The sequence below is a fragment of the Doryrhamphus excisus genome, chromosome 17 (genome assembly GCF_030265055.1).
Source record: "Doryrhamphus excisus isolate RoL2022-K1 chromosome 17, RoL_Dexc_1.0, whole genome shotgun sequence".
Taxonomy (NCBI): Eukaryota; Metazoa; Chordata; class Actinopteri; order Syngnathiformes; family Syngnathidae; genus Doryrhamphus; species Doryrhamphus excisus.
The window spans coordinates 9,683,330-9,709,373 of record NC_080482.1 but is presented as its reverse complement, the minus strand read 5'-3'; the positions used below and the strand labels follow the sequence as shown (position 1 = coordinate 9,709,373).

The window sequence follows — 26,044 nt, the reverse complement described above, 5'->3', positions numbered from 1 at the left end:
CACACTGCAGATGTCTCATTAAATTTGCATCCAATTATGGAGGCATTACTTCAATGGATCTTTTTCATCACAGCAGATAGTACTTGCTGATTGCAGACTATTCTCGTAGCATGCAGTTTTTATATACGGTATGTGTGGCCTTAATGAAAAGCAATTAGCGGCATTGCTTCTTGATTGATGTTTATTTCGCAGGAAATAGGCAACCTTCCTGGAGGGAATTTCTCATTTTAAACGGACAATGAGTGCTCGTTTTTTTTTTTTTTTTTGGAGCTGTGGCTTTTAAATTTGAATTACTGATATATTTGAAGCGTATGACTCACATTTTAAAAGCGAGGAGTGGTCAACTTTGAAAAAACAATCAATAGAACATATTTTTTTAATAGTACAAAAGCAGGCAAACTAGGGGTCCATCTCATTTGTTTTTTTTTTTTGCAACCTACGTACATCAGCCATCACCAAATAGCAGACCTCGATTCTGATCCGGTCCCAGTGATGGCTCTTTACGGACCTGCGACCATTTAAAGTAAATGGGGAATATAATAACATATAATTATGCTCGCAGACTGATTGTAGCAGTAGTTTGCAGGCATAATTACTTCCTTTATTACGGTTAACGTGAACGCAAATGCAGGGACGCCACTCAAAATCAGCCAATGAAATTGCTTAGATTAAAAAAATATTTTTTTGTTTTATTTTTACTGTCCTATTTAGACACTGTGAAGTAGTATCAGTTAATACATTTATGTTAACATAAATATTATATATATTAATGTATATATATTTAGACTACATCCCCCCTTTATTGAGGTTAATTGGTTCCAGACCCGACCGTGATAACTGAATTTGTGCAAAGTAGGACTCACATATTGTAATGGCTGCATGGTGGGCAAGCCGAGTAAGCCAGAGTTCAATTCCACCCTCGGCCATCTCTATGTGGAGTTTGCATGTTCTCCCCGGGTTGATGAGACGCTTATAGACAATATAATATAATGGACTGCACGGTGGATAGTGGTTAGCGCAGAGGCCTCACAGCTAGGAGTCCCAAGTTCAGTTCCACCCTCGGCCATCTCTGTGTGGAGTTTGCATGTTCTCCCTGTGCATGCGTGGGTTTTCTCCGGGTACTCCGGTTTCCTCCCACATTCCAAAAACATGCTAGGTTAATTGGCAACTCCAAATTGTCCATAGGTATGAATGTGAGTGTGAATGGTTGTTAGTCTATATGTGCCTTGTGATTGGCTGGCGACCAGTCCAGGGTGTACCCCGCCTCTCGCCCAAAGACAGCTGGGATAGGTTCCAGCACCCCCGCGACCCTTGTGAGGAAAAGCAGTCGAAAATGAATGAATGAATAGTGTGCCTGTTGTAAGATAATTCAAACCTGCAATAAAAGCTGTTGTTCTGGCAATCAAGCCTTCATTACCACATTCAATCCTAATTTCCTTGCATGAACCCTAAACTAGTGTCACGAGTAATCATATTCATCCACATTAATCATATCACATTTCAAAGAATATAAACACTATAAATGTAACAGAGAGGCTACAAACACTAACAGTTTGTGGAATTAATCATCCATTAATCCTGTCTTGAATCAGCCTCAACTGGTTGGTCAGCCACCTCCACTGCACATTTCACCTTTTTTGTACAACATTGCCATGGAAACAGGAGTTCAAAACACTGTGAAGAGATAGCTAAATCCCATCCATTCCATTATTATATTGCATTTTGTCACAGTCAATATAGGACTGGTAATCAAATGTATTTTTATAGTTAGAATAGAGCTGTAATACGGACATTTTTACATTGTACATGACTGCTATGAAGAAACCGCCTCATCACTCCTCTCTTCAATCTTAGCTGCAGCGCTACATGGAATTCTGGCAGCTGATCATTTTGGTTTTATTGATTTTGCTAAAGCATCTTATATTACTCATTCATTCATTTTCTACAGCTTATCAGGAGCCTATCCCAGCTGTCTTCGGGCAAAAGGCGGGGTACACCCTGGACTGGTCGCCAGCCAATCACAGGGCACATATAGACAAACAACCATTCACACTCACATTCATACCTACGGACAATTTGGAGTCACCAATTAACCTAGCATGTTTTTGGAATGTGGGTGCATATTCAGTTAATCGTAATAAAATAAGTCACAAGAAAAACAACAATGGACCTAAAACAGAGCCTTGGGGTACTCCTGAGTTGTACCTGACCAACAGCAATGTCAGATTTTGAAAGGCGATTTAACACGGATATGGACATACCTATGGAAATTTGGAGTCGCCAATTAACCGAGCATGTTTTTCGGAATGTGGGAGGAAACCGGAGTACCCGGAGAAAACCCATGCATGCGCAAAAAACAAGCTGACTTGGTCATAATCATTCATTCATTCATTCATTTTCTACCACTTATCCTCACGAGGGTCGCGGGGGTGCTGGAGCCTATCCCAGCTGTCTTCGGGCGAGAGGCGGGGTACACCCTGGACTGGTCGCCAGCCAATCACAGGGCACATATAGACAAACAACCATTCACACTCACATTCATACCTATGGACAATTTGGAGTCACCAATTAACCTAGCATGTTTTTGGAATGTGGGAGGAAACCGGAGTACCCGGAGAAAACCCACGCATGCACGGGGAGAACATGGAAACTCCACACAGAGATGGCTGAGGCTGGAATTGAACTCATGTCTCCTAGCTGTGAGACCTGCGCGCTGACCACTTGTCCTCTGTGCATTCTATTATATTATTCATTCATTCATTTTCTACCGCTTATCTTCACAAGGGTCGCGGGGGGTGCTGGAGCCTATCCCAGCTATCTTCGGGCGTGAGGCGTGGTACACCCTGGACTGGTCGCCAGCCAATCACAGGGCACATATAGACAAACAACCATTCACACTCACATTCATACCTATGGACAATTTGGAGTCGCCAATTAACCTAGCATGTTTTTGGAATGTGGGAGGAAACCGGAGTACCCGGAGAAAACCCACGCATGCACAGGGACAACATGCAAAAAACACACAGAGATGGCTGAGGGTGGAATTGAACTCGGGTCTCCTAGCTGTGAGGCCTGCGCGCTAACCACTTGTACACCGTGCAGTCCATTATATTGTATTGTCTGTAATTATTCTGGTTTTGCATTGAAAAGTCAAATCAACCTGTCTTCTATTTTGTGGTTCCCCACAAGTGCACTAATGAAATAAAAAAGCAGAGGCGGTCGAGAGCATCCCAAAATTGTCCGTCCTGCATGCGGCATGAGTGCTGAGTGGAAGCTTCTGGCTCTGTTATAAATTGACATTGGCTTCTAACCTCCCAGCTATCCATCAGTGGGGAGGAATGATGTTGAGCACTTCCTGAACTTGCCGTTTGTTACCGCCGGGATGAGAAGGAAAGAAGTGTGAGGGTGCAATGTGAGGGGTCCTTCGGGACTGTTTTTTGGCCTGAAGAAGCTTGTCTTATCCACTCCTTGTCTTCGTCTCTCGGAGGGAGGGAGGGAGGGAGGGAGGGTTCGGGGACGGGGAGAGGAGGTAAAAACAAGAGTTGACTCTCACAGTTGATTAGTAACTCTTGCATACGCTCCCCCCTCCCCTCCCTCCCACCGTCCCCTCACCCTCTGGGGCCTTTTATGCCAGCTTCAACTATACCTCCCCTCATCATGCAGGCACGCGTCCCCCGGCACCCAAACATGCACTCGTGCACACATGGCTCCCTGCAGACATGAGATTCTTGAGGATTCACACAATCTGACGTTGCAGATGCACCAAACAATGGAAGCTTGATTCAAAAGCAGAATAATACCCTGGCGCCCGTTTTTTTCTTCTTTTTATCCTCAGAGTTACATAGGATGGAGGACGCCTTACCTTCACTGTTGTGATTGTGTGTCTGTTAGCAGGGTGTCACAGGTTACATGCAACATTTGGAAATAGATAAGGACAGTGCTAACGCGAGGGCGGGAAAGCGGAACGGTAATGCTGCTCCAGTGAATTCTGTAGTGTTTGAGGTGGCGCACGAATGAAGCCTGGTTTTTTATCTGGCTCGGGGGCGACGTGCAAAAAAAAAAAAAAAAAGGAAGCGGCACTGCAACGTGGCGAGGTTTCAAATTGGGATCAAAAGGTATGCGCTAATTAACAAGCTAAACTACACGTCCCCGAGCTCCGTCTTTCTTTCTTTGCGGTTTGTGGAATTTTTGCCTTACTCTCCTTTTAGACTCACCACGTTAAGTAGCTCACAAAAGCGAATACACCCGTCACAAGCATTTTATTATATTTTCTCAAGGAACAATACCTTGGAAAGTAAACTTGGATAGCAGTATAGAATTACTTTACACTGAACACACATTCGGGCTGCACGGCGGACGAGTGGTTAGCGCGCAGACCTCACAGCTAGGAGACCAGGGCTCAATTCCACCCTCAGCCATCTCTGTGTGGAGTTTGCATGTTCTCCCCGTGCATGTGTGGGTTTTCTCCGGGTACTCCAGTTTCCTCCCACATTCCAAAAACATGCTAGGTTAATTAGCGACTCCAAATTGTCCATAGGTATGTCCATATCTGTGTTAAATCGCCTTTCTAAAATCTGACATTGCTGTTGGTCAGGTACAACTCAGGAGTACCCCAAGGCTCTGTTTTAGGTCCATTGTTGTTTTTCTTGTGACGTATTTTATTTTTATGCACCGGGCGGCACGGTGAACGAGTGGTTAGCATGCAGACCTCACGGCTAGGAGACCAGGGTTCAATTCCACCCTCGGCCATCTCTGTGTGGAGTTTGCATGTTCTCCCCGTGCATGCGTGGGTTTTCTCCGGGTACTCCGGTTTCCTCCCCACATTCCAAAAACATGCTAGGTTAATTAGCGACTCCAGTCCAGGGTGTACCCTGCCTCTCGCCCGAAGACAGCTGGGGTAGGCTCCAGCACGTCTGCCTCCTCGTGAGGATGAAGAAAATTTAAAAATGAATATTCCTGTAGTGAAACCATAGAAAACCTGTTCACGATATTCTAAATAATTTACTTTATAAAGTGAAGTAACGCTGAGGGTTCATAGTCGAGTTTTAGCTGGATTACGGCCCACAAAAGTAGTCCATGTTATGATTAGGATTATTGTGTTATTATTAGTGTGCCTGTTGTAAGATAATTCAAACCTGCAATAAAAGCTGTTGTTCTGGCAATCAAGCCTTCATTCCAAATTGTCCATAGGTATGAATGTGAGTGTGAATGGTTGTTTGTCTATATGTGCCCTGTGATTGGCTGGCAACCAGTCCAGGGTGTACCCTGCCTCTCGCCCGGAGACAGCTGGGATAGGCTCCAGCACCTTCCGACCCTTGTGAGGATAAGCGGTAAAAAATGAATGAATGAATGAAAACGCATTCATTATTGTTTAAAGAAATGGCAACACAAGTGTTAATAGTGTCATAGTATAGGGCTGCATGAGTGCTACCGATACTGGTAGAGCTGTGGTTCTTAACATGTATTGTGACATTGTGAAACAGGACATGAGCCCCTTGGGAAACCTGACTGCATGGCAGTTTTTATTACAGTTTAACTTCTCAAAGGACAATAGTGAACTTGAAAATACTTCAACCATACAGCTCGTATAGCAGTACAGTCGTCCGTAGCCACCTCACTGTTCAAAATTTTGCACAATTTATGCACTTCAAGCATTAAAATGGCTAAATAAACCACAACCCAAATATAAGGTATTCGGAAAACGCATTCAAATATGCTGTGAATGATATAAGGACTCTAAACTGGTCACTTGATAACAGTATTGTTACTGTAATGTTCATTGAGACACACAAGCACCAGACACACAATCATCTTTTATTGTAGGTTTGTCTTATATCTCACAAACAGTCACAATATCCCTAATAACATTAGGGATACTGCTGCTGCACTAACCCACACCAAGCTAAAACTCAACTCTGAACCCCCAACATCACTTCCTGTCTGCCCGCCACTAGGGAACACATTTACACTAAAAGACACGCTCATGTGTATTATTTATGTCTGAAATAACACACATGTAAAGGGGCTGCAAAGGGTTCCACTATGATTATTTTACTGGTTGCGGAGATCCTCCTTCTCTATTAGCCCCCAGTGACTTGGATTATTGCATAATCATCATTTAATGTGACAGAACGGGCCCGCTAAAACCACTTTAGCTCAAGTGGTCCTAGAAATATGCCATCAAAAAATGGGTTCAAAATGAATTCATGTGTGATACGTACATTTTAGGCATATTGACTCATGTAAAGTAGATAATTATTATATAATTTATAGCGTTTTTTTGGAAGATGACCACTTTTGGCCTTGAGTGCGAGTCTTTGTTTTAAATCTGGTGGAAAAAATACAATGCAAAAAAAAAACATGCTTGAAATGCACACTAATTTCAGATGTAGTGCCGGCATTTTGTTCGCTTTTCATAAGCAAAAGGGGTCACACTGCAAACCTGCTTTTCATTCATATTTTCACTTAATAATGTGAGAAGACTCACAAAATGCTCTGTGAAATATGTTTAATGTTAATGTTAATGGTAATGTTAATTTTATTTCATTTGAACATGCATCAGATTACAATTGAATGCATCACATAATCAGTTCACAGTTCCACATGTCCAAAAGGAGTAGGAAGAAGCAAAGCTTATTAAATACTACCCCTCCATGTGGTACTTTTACAATCAGTATTACATTTGTTCACTTCCTGCTTTCCATAACACAGTTAGCATAGCACATCATGACTGGTTCAAGGCTCTTCATCCTTGTATTTAGCAAACATCAACTGCTTGTATTGTTTCTTGAATTGGCTCATCGTTGTGCATTGTTTGAGGATCAGCAGCATAAAACCCTGAGTAGAGCATTACTAACGAATTAATTAATATTTTTTCTGCATTTTTGGGAGGGGAAGCTGACGGATTTTGGCCTGAGGACACTGAGTGTTTACAGTTTTTGTTTTAAACCTGATAATGAAGAAAAAATAACAGTATATAAAATAAATCTATGACTCTTCTAACAGCCAATCATAATAATAATCTGCAAATAGAAATTAAAATATCATTTATAAACATTATTGTTTTTTTAACTGAAAGAATAATAAAATATTATTATTGTATGAAATGTATATTTCAAGCTGAAGTAGTTTTAAAAGATAAAATTCCAATATGACTATATTTTATTTTATTTTATTTTATTTTATTTTATTTTATTTTATTTTATTTTATTTTATTTTATTTTATTTTATTTTATATTTACAGCTGTTTTGGGGAACCTCCCCTCAAGTGTGAGTTATTCAGGGGAGGGGGGTGTTACTGTATGTGAACATACTGGCCTTTGGTGGGAATATAATATAAAACGATACATATAAAAAAGATATGTAGTGCAAAAGTAGAATTAATACTTGAAATTGTGAGTTTTATTTTTTAGGACCTCTTCAGGCTTTAAAAAAATGCAACCAGTCACTTCTGGTGATCATCAAAGTTTGTTTAGCATTTTTTGAGATGATTAGAGGAGATAGAACAATGTGCTAATTCAATGTGTCGTTTGTCAGTCTAATGAACGGACAGGAAATGGGATTGGATTGCGAACAAGAAGCCCAGAGAGACCGGCCATTTGTATTTAGGGAGCGACATGGAGGTTCCTAAAATGCCCAGGAGGGCAGTAGGGGACTGTCGTTCAGACTCGCCATGTTTATTTGAGTAGATGATGGCGGCCTTAATAACCAAGCTAGGGTATCCCATCCCTTCACCTGCCCGCAACCTTTTGCATCTCCCCCGGCTTCCTTCCTCTCCACATCTGGGGGCAGATTAAATTTGGATCCATATGAAATATTCATCTGATGCTTGTCTTCATTTCACACGGCTTTTGATGCAGCGTCACCTCGTTTTCACATCCCCCCCCCCCCCCCCCCCCCCCAGGCCCCCTGAAGTGGATTCCATGTTGGGAGACTTGAATCCAATACTTGTACTTGTCAAAGTAGTTAATGAAAGCCAATTTGTGATGTCACTACAGAAGGGAAAAAATTGTGATGATAACCATAGAAACAGGATGCTGGATGCTCAGTAAAATATGACCAGTATGATACTTTATTATGCTTTTACACTTTTGTGGTTGTTACAACGTTGTATTTTCGTGTTAAATGATGGCAAAGTGTAAGATGATGAGGTTTGCGCATCTGGAAAATGTTTTACTACTACTGACGTCAATGCAACTCGGACTTCTTTATATGGGCATGCCCAGATACTTAGTATGCAAATTAGAAAATTATATCATTTACTACCCTAGCATAACTACATATACTGTAGACTTCATTGCTGTTGATTTAGTTTACATTATACAGTAGCTAACCTCTTTTTAGTGGTTGGCCTCACAGCTAGGAGACCCGAGTTCAATTCCACCCTCGGTCATCTCTGTGTGGAGTTTGCATGTTCTCCCCGTGCATGCGTGGGTTTTCTCCGGGTACTCCGGTTTCCTCCCACATTCCAAAAACATGCTAGGTTAATTGGTGACTCCAAATTGTCCATAGGTATGAATGTGAGTGTGAATGGTTGTTTGTCTATATGTGCGCTGTGATTGGCTGGCGACCAGTCCAGGGTGTACTATGCCAGCTGGGATAGGCGACCCTTAATTTTTATGCTTAATTTTTATGCCCAAGTTTTGATGGATTTATTTACCACTTCTTCGTTTGACTGTGAGTAGCTGCATTCTAGTCATCTCTCGTGCCGCACAATAATGAAACACCAACTGCACACATGTGCAGGTGTTCCCAAGGAAATGAAGAGTGGGATAGACTAAAGTGATAACACTGATGAAGTGCTTTATATTATTTTGCAGATAAAGTAGTCACTGATGATACACGAGGGCCCCCCCCCCCATGAACGAGACAACAAATAATGACCACAAATTACTATTAATTCGACTATTTGAATATGCGTCATAATGTTTGCACTTTTCCTCCTGCAAAATGGCCTCATACCGGAGAAGACAACCTCAGGCCTCTATTGCGGCAAACTGTAATGTCAGGAGAGAGGCGGGGGGGTAGAGTGGGGCAAAGCAAGACGAGCACTCTTTTATTCTCCCCCAGCAAATAGAATCGGCGGTACGACACAACGCGACCATCTGGCCTCAACTTAGATCAATGTGCTGTAAAAGGCCGCCGAATCAATGGCAACAACTCCACCTTGGATGCCCACCATTACCCAGATGGCACTTGGGGCGGGGGGCGGGGGAGCGGAGATGGTGCCTCCCACCTTGACAACGTCATTTTTTTTCTCTCTCTTGCTCTGATCGACTAAAAGAGGGCCCTCTGCTGGTTCTTTAGTGTTATTCAAAAGTTTAGACACACTTCTCAATGCTATTGAATCAGGAGTTGTCCCCAAACTTTTGACTGCTACTTCAAAAGTCGGTACACCCGTACAATTGAAAACAATATAAAAGATGTTTATTTGTTGGTAATGATGTGTGAGCAAAATATTAGGAACAGGTTACACTACTCCAACCACAATAATACATGTATTGTTTAATTACGGCGCATCATTTTAGATGTACAGGTGTACCTAATACTGTGAACCAGCAGTAATACACTAATATAATAAACACCGACTCCCAACCCCCAGAATTTGACATTGAGGCACATATTCCGCAACCTTCCCCCCACCTCTCAGTATGATACACAAACAAAACAAACCAAAAAAAAAAAAAAAACGCTCTTACTGCACAGCAATGGCAGAGTCTATAAAAAGCAATGCTGTGTGACGGTGGCACACTTCAAGGTACATTTGTCTCAGCACCTTGACATTTTTTTTTTTTTTGACAAAAAAAACAACTCAAGTCTTTTTTTTTGTGCTACAAGTTGACAGCTTTAAGGGATGCTGAGACATGAGCACACTACGTCTTGGAAGTCGGGGGACTCTGCAGAGAGCAGCAGTCAATCATAATGAAATATTTTAGTGTTTGTCATGACAGGAATGACATGATGCTTGACTCTTGCGAATTAGCATGATATGACGCGAAAGTCAAATTTAATTGGGATTTACATATATGAAAATAAAAGAAAATGACGGCAATAATGTGTGCATAACGATAGGAACAATTAATAATTCCATTTATTTGGGATGTGGGGTGTTCTGTAGTGGCGGTTCTAGTAAATACACACATTTTTAAATCCAGAATTGTTTTTGTCACTTTTTATAAAATTAGACCTATATTTCTTAGGTTTAACTTTTTTTTTTTATTTTTTTTTTAGATTTAACTTTATGTAGGACTGAAGATAGGCAACCTGCGGCCCGTGCACCATAAAAGGCCCGCCAAACCACTTGATATGGGTTGCCATGGATAAAAAAAAAAAAACACTTTAAAAAACACGCTTTATAAAAACACAAATAAAAATATTCTCCCACAGTGGATGAATGCATATAAAGCACATGCAAGAGAACCCACGTGATATATGATTGCCCCTTTTGGGTCATTTATTCAAGTGACATTATGGAAAATCAACAATAAGAAGCCGCCGCTTGCAGCTGTTGGTGCCATTTGTCCAAATACTAGGCTTCTCAGCCAAATGTCAAATATCAAATACCATTTACACTGGAGGGACCCAAAAAAAAATACACATATTGATTATTGTAGTCACACAAATTGTCACATTTTGACTTATTTTACCAGAATATGGAACTATGCATTTAATTGTGTTGGATCCACACTCAATTCCCATGTTAAAGTAAATGAAATGAGTGTACATTTTGGAGGGGAGGTCACAATTTGCACCAAACCGCACTTGTTTTAAACGATAATGAAGCTTTTGCGCCAATCTGTTGCTTGCATAGCACTATATAAACAAATAATGATTTTAAATAAAACACACGCCATCACTCACCTATTCGGATAACATGAGGCATACAGTACGAGTATGGAATCCACAAGAGACACGCAAGCATCCACGTCCAGTATTCCCAAGTCACACTCCGGGTGGGAAAGAGCCAAGGGTGCCTCATGCTTGTAAAGTCACCGGATCCACTTTTTTTTCTTTCTTTCTTGTGTGTGTTGTGAGAGAGTGGGGTCCTTAAAATTTCAAACACATCACCGACATGGCGACAAAGTGTTCTCTCATACTTGCAGCATCCGAAATGTTTTTAAAAAACAGGAAAAAAAAAGCCCACTCCGGTGCTCCAACACAACGTATGCGTCCCCTTCCACGGCAAGTGTGGACTGGTTGTTGCTTGCTGCACACACTCTATCGCTCCCACCCCCCCGCGCGGAATTTAACCACACACACACACACACGTACACACTTACAAAAACACCCACAAACACCGTGCACAAATGATCGGTACCCGGAGTGATCCCATTGGAGCTATTTGCGTGTCCTTCCGCGACGCGCAGGTGGACAAAAAAAGCATCTTGACGCGCTCCTCTTCTTTTTTTTGTGCTTTGCGCACAAGCATCCACGCAGGGCAATTATCAATTATACGCGGGCGTGCGGCTGCAGGTGGTCCAGCAAATGTGAACACCCTGATTAATGCGCGTGGGTGGGGGGGTCACGCAAGCGTAACTGTCAGTAGTGAAAAATATGGTGGTTTCATTAGACATGGATGTTGTTTCATTTTTAAATAGACATCATATTCCACATCATGTCCAATTATATTCCTAAAGCTACTCCATTCAGATGTACTTTATCAGTGGGGTCTCAGCATGAGGGGCAGGGGGAGCAGTGCCCCACCAGATGGCACTAGACACTTTTTTTCCTGTATATTCATTCATTCATTCATTTTCTACCGCTTATCCTCACGAGGGTCGCAGGGGTGCTGGAGCCTATCCCAGCTGTCCTGTATATTCATTCATTCATTTTCGACTGCTTATCCTAAAGAGGGTCACGAAGATGCTGGAGCCTATCCCAGCTGTCCTGTATATTCATTCATTCATTTTCTACTGCTTATCCTTGACGGTCGTGGGGGTGCTGGAGCCTATCCCAGCTGTCCTGTATATTCATTAATTCATTTTCTAACACTTATCCTCGACGGTTGTGGGGTTGCTGGAACCTATCCAAGCTGTCTTCTGGCGAGAGGCGAGGTACGCCCTGGACTGGTGGCCAGCCAATCACAGGGCACATATAGACAAACAACCATTCACACTCACATTCATACCTATGGACAATTTGGAGTTGCTAATTAAGCTAGCATGTTTTTGGAATGTGGGAGAGTCCTGAACATGCAAACTCCACACAGAGATGCTAGAGGGTGGAATCGAACTCGGGTCTCCAAGCTGCGCTAACCACTTCTTCACCGTGCAACCCTTTCCTGTGTATATATAATATATATATATATATATATATATATATATATATATATATATATATATATATATATATATATATATATAATTTTCAATCAGTGCTAATGTGTGGAAACCTGTGACCTCACTCTTATTGGTGACTGTTCCCTTATTGGTCGTAAGAATGTAAACAGGAAGTGATTTAGTCATCGTAATATTTTCATTTACTAGCGTCATGAGGCAGTTTTGACTGCGCCCGATAAAAACGTCCCTTTTTTTAAAAAAAAATTTGCCCATTATCCTCAGTCGTTATATGAGACATGAACACATACGTCTTTCTGTGTGTTCTAAAGAAACAGATAAAAATAGACAACTCATTACTGCGTGTAATGGGACAAAAACAAGGTTTTCTGGTTTTATATACATGCTGTGACCATGTAGTAACAGATACGTACATTCATTATAACATGTACTACTTACTGTACAGTATTTTGACATATTTTGGTCCTTTTAAGGATTACCGGAACTTCCTTCCTTGGCTTATTGATTTCACATAGAAAATCGAAACAAGCGCTACACCTCGAGCAACTTTTCCAAACACAAATACAACAGTAGTAGTAGCAGCTCCGACAGTTTGGGATGGACTAGGTTTAGCCTTAAGGTTAGAGACTACAATACTTACTGTACGGTATTTTGACATATTTTGGTCCTTTTTAAGGATTACCGGAATTTCCTTCTTTGGCTTATTGATTTCACATGGAAAATCGAAAGGAACGCTACACCTCGAGCAACTTTTCCGAACACAAATACAGCAGTAGTAGTAGCAGTAGCAGCTTCGACAGTTTGGGATGAGCTAGGTTTAGCCTTAAGGTTTAGAGACTACAATACTTACTGTATGGTATTTTGACATATTTTGGTCCTTTTAAGGATTACCGGAATTTCCTTCTTTGGCTTATTGATTTCACATAGAAAATCGAAAGGAACGCTACAACTCGAGCAACTTTTCCAAACACAAATACAGCAGTAGTAGTAGCAGTTACGACAGTTTGGGATGGACTAGGTTTAGCCTTAAGGTTTAGAGACTACAATACTTACTGTACGGTATTTTGACATATTTTGGTCCTTTTTAAGGATTACCGGAATTTCCTTCTTTGGCTTATTGATTTCACATGGAAAATCGAAAGGAACACTACACCTCGAGCAACTTTTCCGAACACAAATACAGCAGTAGTAGTAGTAGCAGCTTCAACAGTTTGGGATGGACTAGGTTTAGCTTTAGGTTTAGAGACTACAATACTTACTGTACGGTATTTTGACATATTTTGGTCCTTTTAAGGATTACAGGAACTTCCTTCCTTGGCTTATTGATTTCACATAGAAAATCGAAACAAGCGCTACACCTCCAGTAACTTTTCCGAACACAAATACAGCAGTAGTAGTAGTAGTAGCAGCTTCGACAGTTTGGGATGAGCTAGGTTTAGCCTTAAGATTTAGAGACTACTATACTTACTGTACGGTATTTTGACATATTTTGGTCCTTTTAAGGATTACCGGAATTTCCTTCTTTGGCTTATTGATTTCACATAGAAAATCGAAAGGAACGCTACACCTCGAGCAACTTTTCCAAACACAAATGCAGTAGTAGTAGCAGCTTTGACAGTTTGGGATGGACTAGGTTTAGCCTTAAGGTTTAGGTACTACAGGTACTTTAAGGTTTAGGGTTAGGACATTTATTTACGGTTCGGAACTTGGATGTAGGTTAAGTTTTAGAGTTGGAGATTACGGTTTACTTACAGTGACTGGGATTTGATCTGCAGTATCTTCAGATTACATGAGACTAAGCAAGTGTACAGAATAGCGTAGAGTCTGTAATATTTACTTAAATCCTTTCAGGTGCATTCATCAGTCACAGACGGAGTGAATAAACATAAACAAGTTATTCGGTATGCCTCCTAATGCCACAATTGATTTTTTCTGTGTTATGATATGCAATTATGCCGCTCAGTCTAACAAAACAATGCAAGAATTCAATCTTAGCGGAGCATCGTTGATGAGATGGCGTTGTGGCTCATTGCTTTTATTCCTCTGGAAGGAAGCAGGGTGGGTGAAAGTGTGTATCATGCAGGCGGGGGTGGGAGTGTGTGTGTGGGGGGGGACAAGCCAGACTGACTGCCGCTGCATATTCATGTCCTCCCCGCCGCAGATTTATTGCCTCTTGGCACAATGTACCAACTATCAACGTGAGTTATGTGGCCCAGCTCACGCATTATCGAGATTCATTGACTCGCTGCTCTTTCAGACGCAAAATGTACACAGCTGGAGCAAGGCGGACATTCACGCAGGTCTGTGGGTGCCCTCTATGGAGGGATGCTGGACTGTGCTCTCCGTCGCCAGCGAGTGGAGCCCTGCAACACAAACACACAAGGATGAAGAGCATAGGAAGTAAGGTCATGCTATGCTATATCTAACATACACATACTGTATTACAAATGTTATCATTGGTACTCTTGAACAATCTTTTGAGATACAATACAAATATTTGGCCTTTACAAAGATAATAATGTTCAATTTCGATTGAAACTGTTTGTTATTGTGTGTATATAATTCATTCATTCATTTTCGACCGCTTATCCTCACAAGGGTCGGGGGTGCTGGAGCCTATCCCAGCTGTCTTCAGGCGAGAGGCGGGGTACACCCTGGACTGGTCACCAGCCAATCACAGGGCACATATAGACAAACAACCATTCACACTCACATTTATACATATGGACAATTTGGAGTCACCAATTAACCTAGCATGTTTTTGGAATGTGGGAGGAAACCGGAGTACCCGGAGAAAACCTACACATGCACGGGGAGAACATGCACGGGGTGGAATTGAACTCGGGTCTCCTAGCTGTGAGGTCTGTGCGCTTGACCGCCGTGCAGCCGCGTATATAATTGTGCTTGTTAAATACTGTATTTTCTGGACTATAAGTCGCATAAATGCATAATTAGGTAGAATTATTTTTTTTGTGGGTACCGTATTTTCCGAACTATAAGTCACACTTTTTTTTCATAGGTTGGCTGTTCCTGGGACTTATACTCCAGAGCGACTTACAAATGAAAAAACTGTTTATGTTACATAAACTCTGGACACCTTTTTTCATGTTTATTTTTTGTGTAGCTGAACGCTAACATTCCCCGCTTAAATGATCTATAAGGGTTTTCGCTTTCAGCCAAAAGAATAAGCTGCGTTTGCATCAGGAATAAAATACAGTATAAAATATTACCTAGGCCAATGTTAGCAGACTTATATGTCACAGTAGTCCTTGCATGAGTACTCAACCCATTAGTCTGTTTATATTACCGTATTTTCTGGACTATAAGTCACACTTTTTTTCATAAGTTGGCTGTTTCTGCGACTTATACTCCAGAGCGACTTATAAATGAAAAAATGAAAAATGAATGAAAAAAATATATTATTTCATAGACAGCCACAACAGGGCACTCTAGACTTTCGTTAGCATATCTATTCAGTCTGTTTTCTATTATTTTATGAATGTTAGAACTTGCCTTCCAAGATGACGTAATGTCTGTTTTGGTTAAGTAGTTTATAAAATGAATTACCTGCAAAAAATGCGACTTACGGATTACGGATTTCAGCTGCTAATTTCACTACTTGCAGCTTATAGTCTGCAGAATATAATTTAATTTGGGAGGCATTTGTGTTCTGTCGTTCTAAGCTAACATCTACTATTTAAATATTGAATTGTTAAGGAGTAGGAGATGTTGTTGCGAAAGTCTAGAGTGCCCTGTTGTGGCTGTCTATGAAATAATATATTTTTTTCATTCATTTTTCATTTTTTCATTTATAAGTCGCTCTGGTGTTTAAGTTGCAGGAACAGCCAACCTATGAAAAAAGTGTGACTTATAGTCTGTAAAATACAGTACCTTTTATGTTTTTACTTATTTGCAACAGTCCAGCCAGACATCTGTGCCATCTGTACTTTTGTCTCTGCTGGATTTCCTCATAAACGTTGACGTTTTACTCTCTCAGTGCGCAATTCAGCAACTTCTGTTGCCCCCATGCTGGGACAGAAATGCATTGCCTATACAAGTCTGAAATTCACACACAAGATGCATGATGCAAGAATTTGATATGTAGCTCCCACGGAAAAAAAAAAAGCATCGATAGATGGCAGTCTTTGGCAGTCAACGTTACTTTTTGAAAAGTCGTCTACAGACAAAAGATCCGTCAAACAATCCAATAAACGTCCTAAAGAGCTACTTCATCAACAAGTTGTTATCCACTCAACACATTAGCATTTTTGCAAAGTCGAAAAAAAACAATGTTAAAAAAAACAATAAACAAGCGAAACTCAACATAAACACCCCGCCATCAGCTTCTTCCCTTGGTGAATTGATAAAAACTCGACAAAGATAATGGTAATGGTTTTATTTCATTTGAACATGCATCAGATTACAATTGAATGCATCACATAATCAGTTCACAGTTCCACATGTCCAAAAGGAGTAGGAAGAAGCAAAGCTTATTAAATCCTACCCCTCCATGTGGTACTTTTACAATCAGTAACCGTTACATTTGTTCACTTCCTGCTTTCCATAATACAGTTTAAGGTTTTTTATTTTTTTTATTTTTTAATAATGTACCTCGTACCGAAGTATGAGTTGATATGACCATCCAATGACATAATGGGTACCATAGTAAGTGTCAATATAGTGATATGTATAGCACATCATGACTGGTTCAAGACTCTTCATCCTTGTATTTAGCAAACATCAACTGCTTGTATTGTTTCTTGAATTGGCTCATCGTTGTGCATTGTTTGAGGGTCTTACTCAATCCATTCCATAGTTTGATTCCACATACTGAAATGCTATGGCTTTTTAACGTAGTCCTAGCATATAAGTTTTTCAAATGTAGTTCTTCCCTGAGATCATATTTCTCCTCTCTTGTAGAGAAATATTGGATGACATTTTTAGCTAATTGGTTATTTTTAGCCTTAGGCTAAAATTTTAGCTGTTTGAAGATTAACTAAATCAGCAAGTTTAAGTATTTGTGATTTTAGAAATAAGGAGTTAGTATGTTCTCTGTAGGCGGCATTATGAATTATCCTTACTGACCTTTTTTGCAGGAGTTAGTATGTTATCTGTGTCTTGAACCCACCACAAGGTAACGCAGCAATTCTTAAGAGTCTGAAGTTTGAACTGCATGCATGCATGCATGCAAAAAAAAAAAGCAAATAAATGCGCTCACTCGTTATAAACAGGCTGAAATAAGCATACTCCGTCTCCTCCGTGTTCTCCCTCGGGTAAAATGATTGCTGTCGCATTTACAGCGAGGCCACCAATCGATGCTTCGTCTGGCAAGGTGGTCATAACTAATAGCCCCAGAAACATCAACCCCACCATTGTCGAGCGGAGGAGACACTGACAAGACGCATACTTAGTCGCCTGGATCAATCAACACTTTTTTATTTTTTTTTTTTCGGGCAGGGAAGATTGCGAGAAGGAGAAAGAAGACAATCAATTTCTAAGCCGCACCTTTCAGAGCTCGCTTAGAAGCTCGGAAAATGCACTGCCAGGTTTTTTGTTGTTGTTTTTGCATTGTTCGTAGTTATTTTTTTTTTGGGTGGGGGGTTGCTATTCAGTTTAGTCTTAAACATTTTTAACATCGATTTAGGTAGCTGTTCTTGTCAGGAGAAGTCCAACTCAAAGCACCGTAAATCGAACACCAATGGATCAAAAGGAATTTTTGAAATGATATGACTTTATATATCTCAACTTTCCAAACAAGTTTGACATTTTCAAAAAACAGATCTTTCATTTTTTTAGTACCTGTGAGGCGGTTTGATACCACCATTAAAACATTTCACAGTCGCAGCACATCCATGGAGACATTCGCCAAAGACCGACCGCCATGTCACTTAATTGCTGTTCACACATCCATACGTTGCCTGCCATGACAGGCTTCACGGCGGCTCCATTACATCGGCTCCACAATGTCCGCGGCCCCATGCGCAGATAATTAAATGTCAATTCCACCTCTTCAGCCGTCCGGGGCGGCCGTGTTTCGCCGGTCGTTGCTGACAGATCGTAATGCTCGCTGCAGCCCGCAGCGGCCTTATGATTCAAGGCGAGGTGCCACGTACAGACAAGGTTATGAGGAATTGGCCCAATTCGGGGCGCTGATTGCTACGTTTAACGGGGCACTGGATCGGCGTTGGAAGCCGCTCAAGATGTATGGGAGGCCGCTGATGTATGTGGCGGTAGCACGTTGGAAAGGGGGGGTGGGGGGGGGGGGGGACAATCACAATGCTGATCAGTCATCCAGACAGTCGCCGAGATGGGAAATGACTGCTTGCAGGCTGTAGCCACTGGATATAGATGAGAGCGGCGCTGAGTAATAATAGATTCCTGACCGACCTGATCTATCAGTTGAATTATTAGAGTTATCGCCCATATCATCCCCATTCTATGTCTTCACTAACTACAGGATGCCAGCTTAAAAGCACACAAGAAAAAATCTCACAGGAACGTAAAAGGATGGAGGAAAAGACCAACCCACTTAGTTGCCTTTTTTCTGCAACACTCCAGAGGACACTTCTGAAACTGCAACTGTGGAGGTGGCAGGCGAGAGGCGGGGTACACCCTGGACTGGTCGCCAGCCAATCACAGGGCAACATATAGACAAACAACCATTCACACTCACATTCATACCTATGGACAATTTGGAGTCACCAATTAACCTAGCATGTTTTTGGAATGTGGGAGGAAACCGGAGTACCCGGAGAAAACTCACACATGCACAGGGAGAACATGCAAATTCCACACAGAGATGGCCGAGGGTGGAATCAAACTCGGGTTTCCTAGCTGTGTGGCCTGCGCACTAACCACTTTTCCCATTTCTAAATACAAGTTTTAACATCATTAGAGCCATGTAGATATGAAATAACACCCCCAGAGTCACTTTTATACTCCCTATTATTGTGTGTATACACCACATTGTGCAATTCTTATGTTGCAGGGACTTGAGAGAGTCTGCTAGTGAGCTAACCAGTTATCTACACAATTATTTTTTCTAAACTCAAGTGGCTAAAATCTTACCACTTCCACATTGAATGGGAGAACTTTGTTTTCACTTTAACATAATGTAACAACAATGTGAGGACAAAGAGGTTATAAAACATTCATTCATTCATTTTCTAACACTTATCCTCACAAGGGTCGCAGGAGCCTATCCCAGCTGTGTTTGGGCGAGAGGCGGGGTACACCCTGGACTGGTGGCCAGCCAATCACAGGGCACATATAGACAAACAACCATTCACACTCACATTCATACCTATGGACAATTTGGAGTCACTAATTAACCTAGCATGTTTTTGGAATGTCGGAGGAAGCTGGAGCCTATCCCAGCTGTCTTTGGGTGACAGGCGGGGGACCACCCTGGATTGGTCGCCAGCCAATCACAGTGAAACTGTAATTATGCGTTATTACTTACACTTTTATGTTTCTTTCGGGCTCCGTACTTCCGCTTTAAGGAGAATTGGGACAACACTTGTGAGGGGTAAGACAAGGGCAAAGGTAGAATTGGGATTCAGCCTACCTCTCTTTCCGGAAGTTTTGTTCACTTATCGTGAGAAGGACGTGAAAGCAACCTTAACATGATTAACACCAAGCATGATCCAAAATAGAATAGCATATTTTGGCTTTTAGTTATTTTGCATCATTTGCGTCGTGTTAACAGACGTTAGCTGATGCTATTTTTGTAGGACTGAACAGGACCATGTGTTAACATTTGTGGAAAAACAAATGTTCAGTTTGTTTGGATGATAGCAAGCCATTTCCTGGTTTATGCAAGATGTCTACTATTTGGATGCTGACTTTTACAACAAGCTCACATGTTTGTTTACCCAATACGCGTATGACACATCGGGGTCTTGGTGTTAAGGTCAAGGTGGTAAACCTCCATCAAACATTTGTATTTGGAGAACCTACAGATTGCAATCAGCCACTTATTCATTTTCCTCACAAATCCTTTGCGATTATACTTGACCCCACGTGCACTGCACATATCACCGGTCATAACCTTCCGCTATGCTGCCAGCTTTTTGACTTGCGATTTAAAATCCATACTGGTTTTATAATGAGTTTCAGAATGTACATTAAAAGTGTTGCATGCCAATTATGAAGTGACCCCCCGGTGCTGCTGCGATTGTAAAAGCCGGGATCCGAGTCACGCTGAAGCCTATTGTCGGATCCCTCACCATTTCCAGATAAAGGCTAAGTAAGATCGTACTATAATGCGGTAATTCAATAACTCCAAGGTGAACTGGAGGCTTAAAAAATGGGAATTCTTCATAACCTCTTGACACAACTAAGACAAGGATGAGCCAATGTAAATTGAACCTACTGTAGCCACAAGCTTTTACATACATTTTTCAATTATTCATTAGCAGTACTGATTTGTGTTTTTTCCCACGGGTGATGCATTCATTCATAATCGTTTGTTTCTTGTTGGCTAAACACAGCTCACTGTTGTGTTGTGTTGTTGTATCTACATATTGTGTGATTATAACATCTCAAAATGAGCCAAAAATTTTATTTTTCTTCAAATTGTTTTAACCATGTTTTATTCTCATTGCATCACACTGTTTGTGGCCTATTTGTACTATCATATCATATCCTAATATATTTCATGACATTGTGCTGCCAAAGTGAGGTACGCCTATTGTTATAAGGGGTACTTGAATGCCTCACAGTGCAGAGCAGAAAGCAGGATCGAAAGGAAGGAAACAGAGCATGAAGTTGTTCATTGCTATGTGTGCATTACATGAACAAATATATACCGTATTTTCTGGACTATAAGTCCCTCCTGAGTATAGGTTGCACAAGGCCAAAAATGCATAATTAGATAGAAAAAAACATACATAAGTCGCACTGGATTGTAAGTCGCATTTTCTGCGAGGAATTTATTTTATAAACTACTTGACCAAAACAGACATTACGTCATTTTGGAAAGCAAGTTCTGGGCTGAATAGATGTAAGATGCTAACACACAAGATGCTAACACAATGGATATTCAGCTACACAAAAAATAAACGTAAACAGAAAAGTTGTCCAGTGTTTATGTAACATAAACAGTTTTTTCATTTATAAGTCGCTCTGGAGCATAAATCGCAGGAACAGCCAACCTATGAAAAAAAGTGTGACTTATAGTCTGGAAAAAAAACGGTATATAAAAACCTTCCTTGCTGGGAATAACCAGCAAACACCAGCATATGTTGGGTTTCTGTGCTGGTATGCTGGTCTAGAGACCAGCTATCAGTGTACCAGCACAAAAACACAATGTTTGCTGGCTGGGTGTATGTTAGGTTTTTGCGCTGCTATGCTGGTCTAGAGACCAGCTATCAGTATACCAGCACAAAAACACATGTATGCTTTTACCTGAAAAAGTGAAGGGTAACTACTGCAGCAGTTAACACGACCAAATGTCACCCTCTCAACCTTCATGAACTCATATTTGTGTTTACTATTGTGCCAAGCTTAATTGAAAGTATCTTTTTTGAATGAGAATCTGCTGAGCCCAAAAAAAGATGCTACTAATTACGGATTTAAGCTATGGAAAAAAAAAAAGCCACTAGCAAAGCAGGATTGCTATCTCGGGTTGACGCGTCTTCCGATCCCCACTCTGCTTTGTTTTGCTCTCCATCTCTAGTGGATCCACTGGAGTGGTCCATCTGTCAGCGATGCCAAAAAGGGGAAGGCATCGATATGATTAGAAGATATCTAAGCTAACAGTGGACCAGCGCTTCAACGAGGCCAGTCTTTGTTGTTGTTTACATTATCCCATCATTAGGCTTGGCAATGCCGGCTGCTTCTTTTATATTAATTAAAATTAATATACAGTAAGAACCCCACATATGGCTGGCGGCTGCATCTCCGAGTAAGACTCAATTAACCTCCATGACCTTTGTCGAACACAAACAATGAGTAATTAATCACATCTAAACAAGACTGCTTGGTGGTGGTTTGCAAATATTACAAATGATCGGGAGTGCATCTCCACTGTGTTTTCATCTGCTTCTGCTTCAATCAGTGGCCCATTAAAGGATGGCTTGGCAGCAGGAAGTGAGGCGCATGAAAGCGCAGGTGTTAGCAGGGTGTTTTTTTTTTTTTTTAGCCCCGCCTTATCACACTTTATTGTGTATGATCAGCCTCTCATGGCTACCTCATTGATTTCACTTCATGTGCTCGTCAAACGGCTGTGAGACGGTGACTTAAAATGAAGTCTGGGGTTGTTTATTTTTGGTGCCGAACGGGGGGGACCTTGAGGTTTGTTGCATTTGATGTCAACTTTTATAATTCATGTTTGGCAGTGGTGTATTTCACACAGGTCACTTTGAAGAGCGTGTGCAGACCGGTCTGACACGGTCAGGCAAAACCTTTTCGGAGAAAAGTGAGTTATAACTGTGGAACCTCATTTTTGCTATAGCATAGAAGGATTAAGTCTGTTTGTGTGTGTTGGCAGGTTTAATTCCAATTATGCGTGATGTGTTTGATTTGACATCAGATGTGACGGGACAATTAATACAAAAATGTTCATGCTGGTTCAGACGGTTACATTAAATAGTGGTTGCTGTGATTGCTTATTCCATTGAAATGTGACTGACACTCTGAAAAACCTGCCTGTGAGGTTTTCGTGACAAGCGTGCACTGTGCGCCTGTCAGCCAACTTACCACTGTGCAGGGTGCGCTTCAACTGCACTATATAGACCAATAGACCTACATATAATACAATATATATTATTATGATATAATAAACTAATATAATATAATACATAGACCAATAGACTAGATCGGAGCTGGCGATCTTTCAAAGGCACGCTATTGTGTTACTGAAAGTGTGGACACCTCCGCTGGTGCGCCGCCACGCCCATCTCGGCGCAGCCCAGTCTACCAATTTTGGATGCGCACAGTGGTGCGCTGGACCAAATTACCACTGCGTGGGGTGCGCCACCTTGCACTGCGCCACCAAATTAGAGCCCTTCATCTCATTCATTCATTTTCTACCGCTTGTCCTCAGGAGAGTCGTGGGGGTGCTGGAGCCAGCTGTCTTTGTCAAACAACCATTCACACTCACATTCATACCTATGGACAATTTTGAGTCGCCAATTAACCTAGCATGTTTTTGGAATGTGGGAGGAAACCGGAGTACCCGGATAAAACCCACGCATGCACGGGGAGAACATGCAAACTAATCACGGAGATGGCCGAGGGTGGAATTGAACTTGGGTCTCCTCATGCAGCCAGCCCTTAGTCTCATTTTAATATTTATTTTACAAATTGAATAGCATTTGTGATCTCACCTTTTATTTGGATATGAAGTACATGCCCCCATCCTTCTCCGGGACAAGTTCTGTTACTTTGGTCTAAAAGTATGATCGCTTTTCCTCTCTATAGAAGGACGGCAGTGACAAGTACCTTCCAGGCAAGTCACAGTAATGTATAATAAATGTTTCTGCAACATTATAGTATTATTAGTGACATGATGACAAACACAAATGGGAATGTCATCTCAGTTTTCTATCAGATATTTAATGAGGAAATGTGCAACTTGTGCAAAAATTTTGTTTTTTTTTCCATTCTGAAGATGGTTCTTTCTCACCTGCCTCCCTGACCACATGTCAGCGCATCTCGGAGCAGCTTTCTGTACACAAAGGACTTAGATTTGGATCTTCTGTGACTCTTGTCACGCAGTCGACTCAAATTGATGAGATAGTGAATTAGTTTGACCTTGTATCTTCCAGTGTAATTTCAAATTTATGAGAATTTGTGTGCTAAATAGCAGATGTTCTTTATATCATATTGTCACTAAAGAGTAATTGCACCCTGCTGGAGTCCTTAACGGGGGAAAACTTTTAATTATCTAACATAGTAGCCTCCTCCATTGAATGCCTCCACTTGAGTATTGAATGATTACAACTTACAAACACATTTATCATTCTGTGTTATTTGTTGAGTGAGCGAAGGATTTTCCCTTGCATGCTATACAACTCACGTCTTTAAAAGTAAACCTGTAAGATTTGTTCCAGGATCTTCAAGACAGCCCTCGGGAGCACTGACAACAACATGACTGAATGAGCCCCCCCTTTTTAAAAAAAAAAAAAAAAACATATTCCTCAGATACCTGGGATCATTTATGTCTTGTACAGTCAACACCCAGAACGGTTCTCCCCGTGGAGATAAATGTGTGTGTGCACTGTCCATCATCATAGAAGCAGAGGAGTGTGAAGCTGCACTCATGTTGGGGCAAAACCCAGAGCGTCGCCCTTCAGTTCAAAATCACAAAGGTTTCACACTTTTAACCAACACTACAAAATAAAATATAATGCAGAATATGAGAAATAGTACCGACTCTATTGAGGTCATGACAACCCTGCATTAGCTTTTTCAGGCATCTGGGGGGGAAGTATGACACCAAGATTCTCCAAAATGAGCGGAAAAGGCCCCCTGTTGTGCAAAAGTGACTTTTCAATTATTCTAACAGTAATATGTGTCACTTATAGCCTGCTTATGAGCACCATATGTGAATAGAACCTATCATCATCTTATAATACTACTATATTTACTATATTATATACTATAAGAGGTACCTAAACAGTTTTGAAGTTGCTTTTCATTAAAGAAAAACCTTCTTTCTCATGATACTGCCTCTAACCCGCCCCTCAGCTAAATGAGACCGCCCTGGGGGAAAAAAAACAGGCTTCACTACGCAGCTTAAAATACAATTCGACAATTATTTGTCAGTCAGGTACGGACATGCGAGATGCAAGTTGGATCATCCTCTTATTTTTACAGCAAATATGCTAACTCAGGATGATTTTGCTGTGAAAATATGACTGTAATGTTAGCACTGACAGAGCTGTGCTAGTGTTGCTAACATTTGTGTCCTCCTGTCCCACTCCTTAATGTTAAGTTGTTGGATGTGATGTATTGTTAGTTGTGAGAAAACATTGGAGTGAGACTTCATGGCTTGTCGGGTAAATGTACTGTATGATTGGTCTATTTGGGCTGAGCTTAACTGGTTAACTTGCTTTAAAAATATTATGATTTAAAACATTACCTGTGCACATTAAAGCTTTGAAGATGGCCATTTTGCTATTATTTTGAAAATTTAGGATCACGAATGAGAATATCCCTCAGTCTCCTTTTCACATTGCGGGCTCTAATTTCGTAGTCCAGACGTAGGTGTGCAAGGCAGGTGCGGCGCAGTCGGGCAGTTCGGCATTTATTTTAATGTAACAACAATGAGTGGCGTTCATTTGTTGGTTAATATTACACTTGGCTTTGTTAAACCCTCTCTTGCTTTCTCTCCCCCCTCTATGCCACTTGTGGCGGTGGGAAGGATGGAGGCGTGGGTGCGTGGTGCTGCGTCACTTTGCGCTGTGTCACTTTGCGCTGTGCCACTTTGTGCTGTGCCACTTTGTGTTGCGCCACTTTGTGCTGCGCCATTTTGCGCTGCACCATTTTGCGCTGCGCCACCTTGCGCTGCGCCACCTTACGCTGCGCCACCTTGCGCTGCGCCACCTTGCGCTGCGCCACCTTGCGCTGCGCCATCTTGCGCTGCGCTGTCTTGCGCTGCGCCTTGCACTGCGCCTTGCGGCGCGCCACCTTGCGCCGCGCCATGAAATTAGGGCCCTGTGTGTTAAACATGCTATACTATTGTTAATAGTCAGTCAATAAAAACAAATTAGTCTACACATCATCGGCCGTCGTTTCCTGTC

At 41.4% G+C, this 26,044-nt stretch overlaps 1 protein-coding gene across 2 annotated transcripts in view; it reads right to left on the bottom strand.

Moving 5' to 3' along the window:
- The window catches only part of grik3 (glutamate ionotropic receptor kainate type subunit 3), a 129,178-nt gene extending 117,981 nt beyond the window's left edge, over positions 1-11,197 (bottom strand). For both annotated transcript variants that reach the window (XM_058054178.1, XM_058054179.1), the window contains exon 1: positions 10,861-11,197. In XM_058054178.1, the coding sequence (XP_057910161.1) occupies positions 10,861-10,978 (118 nt within the window). In that variant the 5' untranslated portion in view covers positions 10,979-11,197. The remainder of the gene's footprint in view (positions 1-10,860) is intronic.
- Positions 11,198-26,044: the final 14,847 nt, after the last annotated feature.